The 13,398-nt window shown below is 39.6% G+C and overlaps 1 protein-coding gene across 1 annotated transcript in view; it reads right to left on the bottom strand.

The window, feature by feature from the left end:
• Positions 1-3,469: 3,469 nt before the first annotated feature.
• IGFN1 (immunoglobulin like and fibronectin type III domain containing 1) overlaps positions 3,470-13,398 on the bottom strand; it is a 41,959-nt gene continuing 32,030 nt past the window's right edge. Inside the window, exons 20-26 of the mRNA XM_074264663.1 lie at positions 12,580-12,708; positions 9,640-9,942; positions 8,710-8,798; positions 7,809-8,019; positions 5,838-6,137; positions 4,310-4,636; positions 3,470-4,108 (exon numbers count right to left, since the gene is read on the bottom strand). Of these exons, the coding sequence (XP_074120764.1) occupies positions 4,095-4,108; positions 4,310-4,636; positions 5,838-6,137; positions 7,809-8,019; positions 8,710-8,798; positions 9,640-9,942; positions 12,580-12,708 (1,373 nt within the window). The 3' untranslated portion in view covers positions 3,470-4,094. The remainder of the gene's footprint in view (positions 4,109-4,309; positions 4,637-5,837; positions 6,138-7,808; positions 8,020-8,709; positions 8,799-9,639; positions 9,943-12,579; positions 12,709-13,398) is intronic.

Raw genomic sequence — 13,398 nt, 5'->3', positions numbered from 1 at the left:
TCTTCTCCCCCTACCCTCCTGTTTCTTGCTCTGCATACTCTTTTAAGAGTCCTTTCTTTAGCCTATCCTTTCACACTATTTCTCTGTTAGTTAAGTAGACATATACTATGCCTATAATTAATCCTTCTTTAACCTAGTTCTGCTGAGAATAAGGTTTTAGCATTACCCTTAGCATTAGCCCTTCATCACCACCCTCTGTCTACAATGAAGCAGTTCTTTCTTTCACATGTCATTTGTATGAGACAATTCCTCCATTTTACCTCTCTTTATCTAATTTGATTTTTTAGGATCATCTCATCATATTCAACTCAGTCCCAGCTTTCTATTTATGTATGCTCTTTCAATTTACCCAAATAATGATAATATTCCTTACAAATATTACAAAAAATATTACAAATAATATTTTTCCATATAAGAGATAAAGATTTTGACTCTTTCAAGTCCTTTGTCATTGATCTTCAATATTTATCTTTTCATCTTTCTCCTGAGCTTAATAAATCAAAATTTTCACTTAGTTCTGGTCTTTTCTTCACAAATACCTGAAAGTTCTTTGATTCATTAAATGACCTTTTTTTTTCTCTTCATTGAGCCCAGCTTTGCTGGGCAAATTATTCTTTGTTGCAAAGTGAGAGAAATGATTATTTCTCCTACATATTAATAACCAATTGTTGAATTAGGACTTTTCTCTTTCCCCATTCAGAAATCAGTCTCCCTGTGTTATTCAGGTACCCTTTGAAGTGCAAGATTGATAATGAGATGGAAAACTCAGATCCGATCAAAAGATAAAAAAAATTCTAACTTAGATGAATTGGTGAATTCTGGCCCAGTGTGTTTTAGTCTGACAGGTTTGGATGGAAGTGAATTATCTCTTTTGTTTAGATTACTCTGGATAGATGGTAGGGGTATAGATAAGTCTCTTTGTTCAATACTGAGTGATCTGAGGAATATTCCCCAGACCCTCATTAGAATATTCCTACTTCTCATTATAATATTTATTCTCAGATTATTTAGCTAGAGTTGATTTTCATTTTAAGGAATACCCACTCTTCCAAGGGCATATAAGAATGGAGTGAATTCCATAAAAGATCTTTTGGTTTATGAGAGATAATCAAATGACTATCCTTTAATTAGTTATCTATTACTAGGGGCAGCTAGGTGGTGCAGTGCATAGAATTCCAGCCCTGAAGTCAGGAGGACCTAAGTTCAACTGTGGCCTCAGACACTTAATATTTCCTGGATGCGTGACCCTGGGTAAGTCACAACTCCAGTTGCCTCAGAAAAAAATAAAATTAATATCTACTAGTAATAATTAATAAATTATTACCCAGAAACTATATCTCTCAAACTTTTATACATCACAAAGCCCAGCTCCATTGCCCTTCAGAATATATGGTTTCATGATCTTCAGTATATTTAAGACAGAAGCTGATAGTCTTGTGTTATCCTGTCTATAGTTCCATTTAGTTTTCCTACTTGCTTATAGTATTTTCTCCTTGACCCAAAGTTTCAAAACTTAACGTCTGTTCCTTAATGTTCCTGTAAGTTTTCCTCTTGAGATCTTTCAGACAGTGATTGGTAGTTTTTTTTCTCTTATTCTAAAACTTGAGAGCAATTTTCCTTAATAAATCTCTTGAAGTATAGTGTCTAGACTATTTTCTTTTTTTATCAAAGCAGTAGTGGTAAGCTTAGCAACAGTAGTCATAACAGTAGCAATAGCAGCAAGTTATTAGCAAGTTATTGCTACTATAGTAGCAATAATAATAGTAGCAATAACAGCAGTATGGCAGCAGCAGCAACAGTAGCCATAGTAGTGATAGCAACAACGGTAATGCTAGTAGCAGTAGGAATAATAATAGTAGTCATAGTAATAGCAGGAGCAGCACACAGCAATAGTAGCAACAGTAGCATCAGCAGTAATCATAGTAGTAGCAGCAGCAGCAGCAGCAGCAATAGTAGTATCAGTAAGCATAGCAATAGTGGAAGTCGAAACAGTAGTAACAGTAGCAATAACATTATTATAATAGTAGTAGAGCAAAAGTAGCAGCAGCAATAGTAACAGGAATAATAGTAGTAGTTGCAATAGCAGCAACAGCAGTAGTAACAGTAATAATAATCATAGCAGTAGTTGTAGCAGCAGCAGCAGCAGCAGCAGCATGACTAGGTCAAGATAAAGAATTATCCCATCTCTCCTTCAACCACTCTTAGGAGCTGAAGTTGGGTTTACAGAAAGCAGACAAAGCCTAGATGAGAAGAGTAATGTCTTAGAATGGGTAGACTTCCCTAATGGGATTACGTATAATTCTGTCTATATAGACAGAGGTCATCTGGTTCAGTCTCTTCCTCATACAAAGGGATGGATCTAATCTATTCTCTTCAGGCATGTGTTTTTCCTATTCAAAAACCTTTTCAGAAACTCTTGTATCAATTCTTTTAGTCACATTTTAGCTTCAAAAATTAGTTTTTAACAAATAAGTTGAAGGATTTTAAAAAAAAATAATTCAAGCCTCTTTCTTCTTGTGTCAAGTGTTTGTGTGATGGAGAAGGGAGTGAAAGATGAGCAGGAAGGAGTGTATCCATGGTTACACTGTGCATGTTACTAAGTCTGCCTATTGCCCTAGCAGAACAAACTTAATTCTTCCTTTATAGGACATCCCTTTAACTCTGCCCCTTTTAAGTCTGTCTTCTTCTCTCCCTATAAAACGTTCCCAGTTTCATCAGCTGATCTTTCTTTGGAATTTTTCTAGGTCTTTCACCATTGTAGTCACCCTCTTTTGGACATTCCCCACCTCACAAATTATCTTTCCAAATGTGTCATCTAGAAATCAGCACAATTATTTTAAAAAGCGAAAGCATTTCCTTTATGACTCCAACCTTGTATACCCTGGGTTGGGGGGGACCTCAATCTTGTAGTCTTGGTATGGCCTATTCATCTCACTCCATGTTTGGGACAGTAGTATGGGGGAAAGAGAAAAGGGAAATCCTTCCCTAAGAACTTTTTAGATTGTCCTTTTCTAGTCCATAACCTCTTGTCTAGGGAAGAGGCCTTGTCCTGCCCACTTTCTGCTTATTTGAACCCTGTCTTTCAAAGTCCAGCATAAGTATCACTTCTTACACAAAATAGTCCACGGAGTTCTCCATGGCCACCTGAGCTCATAGTGATTTCTTTCTTTTCTGAAACAATAAAGTATTTTTCCTACCAATCATTTGGTATTGTTTTTAACTTTTTATGTGTTTTGTGTCTTGTTTCTCAAACTAAATCTGTATCATCAACTCCTTGAGGGCAGACATCATATCTTATGACTTTGTTACTTCTGTAGCACCCAGCACGTGGTAAATAATAAATTAATGTTTACTGATTGGCTTTTTTTAAGTCTTGTTTTCTCCTAAAATAAGAATAAGAAATTAACAAATAAGAATTATTTAATTCCAGATAAGAAACTAGATTTTTTGCAGTGACTAAGGATGGACATAATATTTGAGGTCACGAGAAAAGATCTGGCTTGAGATGTGTGTGTGTGTGTATATGTGTGAGTGTGTGTGTGTGTGTGTGTGTGTGTGTGTGTGTGTGTGTGTGTGTGAATATGTTTGTAGTTCTGCTCAGGCACAACCTCTATCTCAGATTAATTTGCATCCACTTTAGAGTCATTTGCATACTAGTAATTTAATGACAAAAATCCTCCCTGTGCACTGGTTCTAGCCTTCCTTTTGTACCAATCACAACTCTTGGTGTTCCTAAGTCAGTTGGTAAATAAAGCATTCACCAAAGGCTAAAGAATGACTATTGAAGCAACAAGGTAGGGGGAGTCTGCTATCATGACAAGATGGCTAGTGGCTCATCTAGGACCTTGGTGAAGAGGGTTGCCACAAGTATTCATCTATACAATTTCCATGTCCCCCTCCTAATAGGCCTGCTAGATTGAGAATTGTCCAGAAAGCTCCCTATTGCTCTGCCTATGTATCACAATGCAGCCTTCTATGAGCTCCCAGGGGCCTTCTGGAAGCCAGCAACATGCAGGATGATGAGGAGCAATCAGTCCTTGGAAGAATCTCCCTTCTTTGCATTATAAGGATGGACAGAGACATTGGGTGTCAGGCTAGAAGAAGGATTCTGGAAGAGAGGGAGAGAGAAAAACAGGAATTGAGACATAGTCCATTTTCTCAAGAAAGAATAGGCAAACAAAGGCAGAGTCCACTAAAGCCCCAAATTCCCTTCCCATATTTAATGAGCTCCCAGGAGAGATGTATGTGCCCAGGGGGTTCAGTTAATGTGCTTCAGTGACTGTCTACCATAGATGGAAGCCACTATTACCTGTAACAATAAGGCTAGCTCTGCTGACTGCCTGGCCCAGTCTGTTCTCAGCCACAGCCTTGTAGTTGCCACTGTCTTTGGGGGTGACACTGGGGATGACCAAGGAGCAGACACCCAGGACATCTGTACTATATACATTAGGATTGCCTTCTAGACTCTCATCATCCTTGAACCAGGTGACTCTAGGTCTAGGCTCTCCCTTTACAGCACAACTCATGCAGCATTCACAGCCTTGAGGCAGCAGGTGAGTCCGTAGATTGACCAGGAAATATGGCTTCTGGTTCAGATTTGGCTCCCTGAAGTTGGGCATCTTTACTGTGGACTTATCTGCAATAACACAGAATGGGAAGTTAGAGGCCCAGAAGGAATCAGAGGGGAATAGTAGGACCATAGATTTAGAACTGAGATAGACCGTAAAAGTCTTTAAGTCCAATCCTCCACCACATCCCCATGATCCTTTTTTGATTTTCCCCTCTGGAGTAAGAGAACATAGATTTAATGTTATTAGCAGGAGTCTTAAAAGTCATCTACCACAAAAATAAAAAATAAACATTTTAAAAAGCAGTCATTTGCCCCTAGCCACTCATCTTTCAGGTAGGAAAACCGAGATCCTGAGAAATAATATGTTTTGTCCCAGGTTACATAAGTAAATAAGCAGCCCAGCTCAGATTTGAAGTTGATTCCAAATTCAACATTTTCTATTGCAACATAATATCTACCTTCTGTTGGTGTGTATGTTCACAACCACATTCTTGCATGTGTATTTAATGACCGTACTTATCAGACCATAAAAGGCACTTTTTTCCCAGAGAAAAAGGAACCCTAATTTATTTCATCTCCATGCTCACTCTCTGTTCTTGCTCTGACCCAGAGGTGACAATGAAACAGATAAATCAGTACCCCACTCACATACTCTCACCCACAGAGATATAAAGGGTCATATATGAAGAAAGACAGATACATGGCTTTTCAAAAGTGAGTGGGCGGTCAGGTGAAGGAGTGAGTAGTTTGGTGGGAGAGAGAAAAAGTAAGCAAGTGTACAGGGTGCATGAGATGAGTGGCAGAAAAATGGTGAATTAGAATAGATGGAGAAGTGGTCAACAACTCCAGGCTGCCACCTTGATGTTAGGATCCTGCTCTGCTCTCAGACTCCCCTTTCCTGTGCACCTTCTTCCAAGTTCCCTCTTGGGTTATGAAACCTACAAAACTATCTGATGCAATGGTTAGGGATCCGAGAGTCTCAATTTTTATTTCTGCCTTAATGATAACAATATGTAATTTTGAATGAGTTCTACTACACTTTGAGCCTCTTTTGTTTTTTGTTTTATTCTTGTAAAATGTGGGATGGCCTAGATGGTCTCAGAGATCCCTTCCAGTTCTTATAGCCTATGTTTTCAAGTTATGAGAACAATAGACAAGACCTTCTGGAACCTATGTCCTACCATTTATTTCTGAAAATTTTATTCCTTTGTTTTCTTCTAGGGTGATTCTCTAGAAACACACAGCCAGCCAAAGCATAGACCCTCACCTTGTTGCCGAGGAACACTCCAGGGATCCAGGGTGTCAGAAGGCTCACTGACCCCCACCTCGTTTTTAGCCACAACACGGAAGTGATACTGATGGCCAGGGAGGATGCCAGCAAGAGTGAAACGGTTGGTGTAGATGCGATCCCCGGCCTCCCGCCAGGTGCTGTGGGCTGAGGAGCGGGTTAGCACAGTGTAATAGAGTGAGCCACCCTGGCCATCATCTGGAGATGGCTCCCACACTGCTGTCACTGTCCCAGGGACATTCTCCTCCAGCCGGATGGGTCCTGGGGCAGTGGGAGATACTGTAGGAGGAGAGGATCCAGATATAATCTGCTGCAGTTATTTATTTTGTGGAGTACATTTGAAATCTTAGACCATTTTTTCCTCTGCTCCTCAAAGAGGGAATACTTGGGCAGGAAAGACAGGTGCATTTTAATATCAACTAAAACCTAGTGATTACCAACCCAAGTTCAGTGTGTGATGCATGGGGAAGGAGGTGGGCAGGGAATCACCAATTATCTCAAGAGATATGGCTAAAATTTTCACTCTGCTGGAAAAAATCTTTATTAATTCACCTGAATCTTTTAAATAAATGGGCTAGTTTTTAAAAGCAATAGAGCTGCCTCCAATTCTAGAATGCATTTGTATTTTCTTCCTTCAAAACCAATTCAGGTACTATCTTCTTCAGGAAGTTTTCCCCAAGGTTATGCCTTACAGCTGAAAGTGTTCTTGCCCTTCTCACATTTCCTTCCTCTAGCTCTACTTTACTCTATCCTTTATACCTAGTATTATACTTATCTATTCCCACTTTACCACCTGCCTACACAATCAGAAATCAGAGGGCAGAAACTATTTTGTCTCCTATATGCCTGGCACATAGTAGGCACTAATAAATATCTGTTGTTTATTTATTACTTGATTGTGTCGGCGTATTGGCTATGTTTCTATGTCAGCTTTCTGGTCTGACTCCTAAATTCCTTTAAAAATAAAAAAGCAAGCTAGGTTTGTGTGAATCATTTGGTTATATTCAGTACCACCTACAGTACCCACTGTACAAATTATTTTTATGATGTCAGTTATAGAGGTCTATAGAGTTCTTAGTCCACTTGCCCAAGATGACAAATGAAACTGTGTGAGAGAATTTGAGTAACCTGTCACTGTCCTCATTCCCCTCGATCAGTCTGCAGCCTCAGACACTGCTGATCACCTTTTTCTTTCTGATTCTTTCTTCTCTAGGTTTTAAGGATTGCACTCTCTTATGCTTCTACTTATCAGTCCGTTCCTTTTTCTCCCTTGTTGCATCCTCATCCAGATTAGTCCTATTAACCAAAGGTGTAATACAGGAGCCCTCCTCTCTTCTCCCATTATATTGCTTCACTTGGTCATCTTATCAGATCCCAAGGATTTAATTTCCATCCCTAAACTTTCTGCCAACCTCCAGTCCCTCAAAATTCCAACTATCTGTAAGATCTCATGAACTAGATTTCCAAAAGACATCTTAAACACAACATTAATTTGAAATTTGAAAAATTTTCCAATTTTCAAATGGAAAAAGAATTTCCCAATCCCTCTTAATGTTAATACCTTCTCTTCTATATGTAGTTTGTTTCCACATATTTCTTTTGTATCCTGAAGGGCAAGGAATATTTATTGCCTTTCTTCATATCTCCCCGCACGTAGTACTTAATAAATGTACAATTCACGTGGAAGTTTCTAGGGCTGAGGAATAGTGGACTCTAAGCCGCAATCCTTCTCTCCCCATCCCCATCTCTCATATTTGAAAAATTGGAGGGGAGACCATCTCTTATTGCTCAGATGGTATCTCTATACCTAAACACTTGCCAACTAGGATCTCTATTCCCCTGTGATGAAGGGATACATATGTTCTGTAGGTACAACTCCAGCCTCACAGTTTAAATCAATGTTACTTGACAGTTATTTAGGGAGAAAGGAAGGAGAAGGACTTGCTTTACCTGACACTCGAATGAGAAAGCTGTAGGCCACCTCTTTCCCCTGTAGGTTCCTCAGCCTCACAGTGTAGAGGCCACCATCTGAGAGGCTGGCCACAGGAATTAGAAGTTGAGTGAGACCATCTTTGATGGTGGTGACTGTCCTCTTGGACAGGGGCAGCCCATCTTTCAGCCAAATCACCTCTGGCATGGGGGGAAGCCTGTGGACAGTGCTCTTGGATTAGTATCTCAACTTGACTTTAACTGACTCCCCTGAACAGCTCCTTTTCTGTTCCCTCTCCATTCATTGTGCTCAGCTATGCCCACTGTGCTTTCTGTGGATGCTTCTGGCTGCCTGTATGATCTTGGGCACGTTGTCACAAATTCCTTGGAGAGGAGGCAAGGAAGAGGCAAGCAGAAGCACAGTGTCCATTTAGAGGCAAGCTTTAAAAGTATCCAGGATAGAAGGGAATCTTTCTACAGAAATTGATTTATCATACTCATCCATAATATTATTCCTAACATACACACACACACACACATTCCTCCAGACTAAGGCCTTGTTTCATTGCATCAAAAACGTTAGTCTGGAAAGAGATCTTAGAATGCTATCCCTTCATTTTCCCATCTGTTGTGTGTCTGCATGTGTGTTTCAAGAACTGGACACACATTTTCCCCAAAATCCATTCTGGCATCTCCATCTACTGTCCTCATCCTACCATTCCTCCACTTTCCCAACCCAATATCAGAACCCCATGCAATGCTAAATAAAGTGGACTCAGGGATTACTGACTCATCTCAATATCAGCCTACATCAATTGTACTTCCAAACATTAGATAGATAGATGCCAGATAGATAGATAGATAGATAGATAGATAGATAGATAGATAGATAGATAGATAGATATAGACATATATGACTCACCTCAAAGAAAACAGGAACTCGGACGGTATCCCCAGACTTGACAGTCACGCAGTCTGTGGTGGTGGTATCCATGAGGAACTTGGGACAAACTGGAAAGCAGATAGCTTTGGTTATCTCTGTCCCTCTCACCTCTCTTTCCTTGACGCCCTACCCTCAAACTCTGCTTTAGAATAAGGGGAACCCAAGTGACTTTTTGTAACTAGGAACCCAACCTATCATTTTCTTCAGGCTCAGTCAATTCAGTCATGGATATCAAGAAGTAAGATCCTAAGGCTGGGAAAACTGAGTGTATTTGAGGGCTTAGGAGAGAATAGTGTAAAGAAGGTGCAGGAACTGGTGGGAAAATATTGGGATAAGGGGGAGAAAGAATAGGACCAAGGGAGGGAATAGATTAAAAGAGAAATGTTAAGAGAAAGGGGATGGGGAAACAGAGTTAGTTGTGTATTCCTACAAAGGATAGATTTCCATGGATATTGGGGACAGTGTAATCTTTCCCCCTGGTTGTGACTTCCCCTTATAGACACCAGTCCCACCTGACCTGAGTTGAGCTGAGATGAGAGAATGGAAGGAATCTTCAGGTCTGCTAAAACACCCTCAAGTCAGAGGTTTCTAGTTTGAGTTGGAGAAGGTACCACCCCTTCTATATGAATCCCTGGCATTAACATTTTCTCATGGAAGCCCTATTCAACTCACAGAATACACCAAAATTCTGAAGTTCAAAAAATGTGTCTCTCTAAACCCCTTATTTTATAGATGGGAAAACCGCATCCCAAGGAAGTGAAATGATGCATCCAAAGTCAACTATGTATGTGAAATGATATGAAGATTAGTTGTTATCTCGGAGGTCAGGAATAACATGTGCCAGTGAAAGTAAGCAGGGATGCACATTGGTAAAGGTTAGAAAATGGAAGGAATGAGCCTGAAACTCACCATATGCAGACATGGCCTGGATGCAGGTGTCCAAAGGGGTGGGCTGACCCTGACCCCCATCATTGACAGCTATTACCCTCAGGAAGTAGGTTTCTTGTGGTTGTAGTCCTTTGATAGTGTAAGTAGTACCAACCACGGTGCCCATGTGGCAGCGACTCCACTGGAGACTCTCTGAGCTCCTCAGTTCTACTATGTACCCCTGGACTTCATCTCCAGCCTGGGGGTCTGGTTTGGCCCAGCTCAGTGTGATTCTGGTGTGGGATGTGTCAGTTACTTGGAGATCGCGAACAGGGCCAGGGGGTCCTGGAAGGATACAACAGGAACATCAGCCTCTAGGGATGAAAATTGTTTCACTACCTTCCAGGGAAAGAACATTAGGTTTTTTTCCCTATGGGAAATTGAAAATTCTCCATTGACTGTTTTATGCTCTAGAGAACTTCATGGCTAGAACAATCTCCCTCCTCCATTCTATTATGTGATCATCAGGCCTGGAGATACCACCCAGTTCCTTTTCCTTTGAGATTTGTCCTTCCTTGTGTAAGGGAGATCAAAGATGGGAATTAGGAAGTAAGGACACCAATTAAATGAACAATTTGCTTCATCATTGTAAAGGAAACCTGTTAGGTTCTTCTCCCCCTTTCTTTTGATTTAGAAAATTGTTAAGTACCGACAGCACTTAGTAAAAACCTAATATCTCATTATCTCATTAGCACTTAGTAAGAACCTAACAGAAACCTCCTTCAAGCTGAGTCTACTCTTTCTCCAACATGGTAGCACAGCCTCTTGGAGTCCTTCTGTAGTCACTGTAGATTTCAGTTGACTTCTCATTATTTTCTAATAGGAGAACACTGTATCCAATAATAACAAGAGCACAATCAACTAAAAGAATTAGGCTGATCAATACAATGATAATTCCAAAGGACTCAGAATAAAAAAAAAAATGTCTACTTAGAGAGAGAGCACTGATAGCCTCTGAGTGCATGCAGACCTTATTTTTTCTTCTCTATTTTTCTCGCTTTTTTTCCCAGCATGGCTAATGTGGAAATACGTTTTGCATGACTTCATAGGTATAGTCACCTAGTCAATAATGTGACTCACAGGGTTTCTGGTCCAAGATGAAAGAGGAGCTTCTTTGCCTTAATTGCTACCTATCCTTAATCATAGAATAGATATAGCCTCAGTCAAACTGAGACCTATTGAAAATCTTAGCTTAGAAAGGCCAAGGTCTCTCATTGCATCCAAGGCCATCCAGTCATCCTGATCTAGATCTGGCCACTGGGTCCAGATAATTCTGGAGGGGAAAGTGAGGCAGGTGACCTTGCACAGCCCTCCCTCACTTAAATCTAATTCACATGCTTGTCATGCTACCTCCCTGATGTAATGGCCCTTCTCGAGAACAAAGGACAAACAACAAGTATAGTATTTTTTGCCTTCTCAATGAGTAGGAAAGGGGGTAGATGAAAGGAGACAATTTCAACTGAAAATAAAATGTTTCTAAAAAATTTTTATTCAACTTTCTGGAGACAGATGAGTCTTCATGAGATCTCGAGTCCAAGTTGCCCGGGTCCGTACGACCTCACAACTATTGCGTAGAATTCATGTTGACAACTATGTGTGGCAATCCATTTTTTCTTTAGTCCATATATTAAATGCCTATTTCAAAGCCATGCTCTCTTAGTGGCTTTATTCAAATGTATTAAGAGATCTACAATCCTGGATACTCTATCAATAAGGGCTCTTCTTTATTTCCCTCACTACTACTCCAATATCTATGTATCTAGTGAAGACTGAGAAACTTGTTAGATTTATGTTAGATATTTGCAAGGAATATGAAAGGAAGTGTATCTTTTTTGCTTGCATATTCACCTTCATGTTTTGGAGATGCTGGAATAGTGATTTTATCCAGATAGGGAAACTCCTAATGGGGAAGCTCTGTAGTCCTTTGGAGATCATGGGCCATAGTGGACTATAATATAAACAAAGCCTCCTGGGGGTGAGATCATTGAGTCCAATCCCTCCATTTCTTAATGATGAAGAAGTTCATTCCCTCCATTTTTTAATGATGAAGAAATATTATATGAAGATTTAAGAAGGCTTGGATATATAGTAAAGCATGAATAATAATAAAGCATATATATATGTATGTATATAAAGTATGTACACATATATATAATAAGATATATATATATACATATAATAAAGGCTATATATAATAAATCTCCAAAGTATCGAGTTCAGACAACACCAAATAAATGGATTGATTCATTAATATATTACCAGACAAGTAAGTAGATAAATAGAAAAGGAATGAATGAATAAATGAATAAATAGACAAAAGCATATAGATATAGATTATAGAATATGTTTCTCTGTAGATCATTTTTTCATTTCATTCATTTGCTCAGTGAGTAAATTCAGACATTTACTGAGTATCTACTTTGTACCTACTCTAATCTGCGTGGGGTTTCCTAGAAGATAGAAAGACAAATAAGTAACTGCCCTGCAACTCCTTGACATCCGTAAATTTACCAAAAACTTATCAGAAATGTTCCTCCCTGCTGCTGGGTGAGTACACAATCTCCCTCTGCATCTCACCAGGTACAGTTAATTTTCTTCCCATAGTGAGTGACCATTTACAAGACTGTACAAACTGCCTATCTGGTTAGGCTGGATTAGGAGCCTGTCTTGTGTAGAGGCTGGTAGCAGGGGGAATTGAATAGGAGGACCTTCTAGTCTGAGGAGTCTACATTGTTCCTATTCTCTATTTAAGGAACTCTTTATGCTCCATCCATATGCTGAATCACTAAGAACATCTTGCTCCTGACCTTTGGATTTCCTGTCTTTTCCTGAATTTTGATTTTCCTATACTATCCAATCTTTGACTTCTCATTTTTTACCCATTGCTCCCAGAGCTGTCTTCCCAGTGTTGACATCACTTACTCATAGGGTCTCGAGCAAAAACCGCATCTGATGGAGGTCCAGGCTCACCAGGGCCAGATGCCCCCACAGCAGTCACTCGGAACTCATATTGACAGCCCTGAAGCACATCCGTTACCATCCATTTCCTCTCTGTGAATATCCAGAAGCTCCAGTTAGTCCCAGAAATACAGCAGCAAATCTGAGCTTCAGTTCCCTAGAAAGCCTTCCAGGTAGGTATCCTACTATTTCCCCCATCCATTTCATTATGACTGGCTAAACCTATAGCAAGATTCTCATGGTGAGCAGAGCCCTTTGGACTACAGAGATCATGGGCAATAGTGGACTACAGTCCAAACAAAGTCTCCTGGGGGTGAGATCATTGAATCCAATCCCTCCATTTTTTTAATGATGAAGAAATAAATATTATATGAATATTTAAGAAGGCTTGGGTATATAGTAAAGCATGGATAATAATAATATATATATGTATATAAAGTATGCACATATATATATAATAAAGTATATAAATATCTAATAAAGGCTATATATAATAAAGCATATATATATATACATATATATATATATGAAATAAAGTATGGATATACAATTAACAGCCCTGAAATCAGGAGTACATGAGTTTAAATGTGGCCTCAGACACTTAATATTTCCTAGCTGTGTGACCCTGGACAAGTCACTTAGCCCTAATTGCCTCAGAAAAATAAATAAATAAATATAGATAGGGGCAGCTAGGTGGCACAGTGGATAGAGCACCAGCCCTGAATTCAGGAGGACCTGAGTTCAAATCTGGTCTCAGACACTTAACACTTCCTAGCTGTGTGA

The sequence above is a fragment of the Sminthopsis crassicaudata genome, chromosome 4 (genome assembly GCF_048593235.1).
Source record: "Sminthopsis crassicaudata isolate SCR6 chromosome 4, ASM4859323v1, whole genome shotgun sequence".
NCBI lineage: Eukaryota > Metazoa > Chordata > Mammalia > Dasyuromorphia > Dasyuridae > Sminthopsis > Sminthopsis crassicaudata.
The sequence above is the reverse complement of the archived record's forward strand: the minus strand, read 5'-3'. Positions and strand labels throughout refer to the sequence as shown.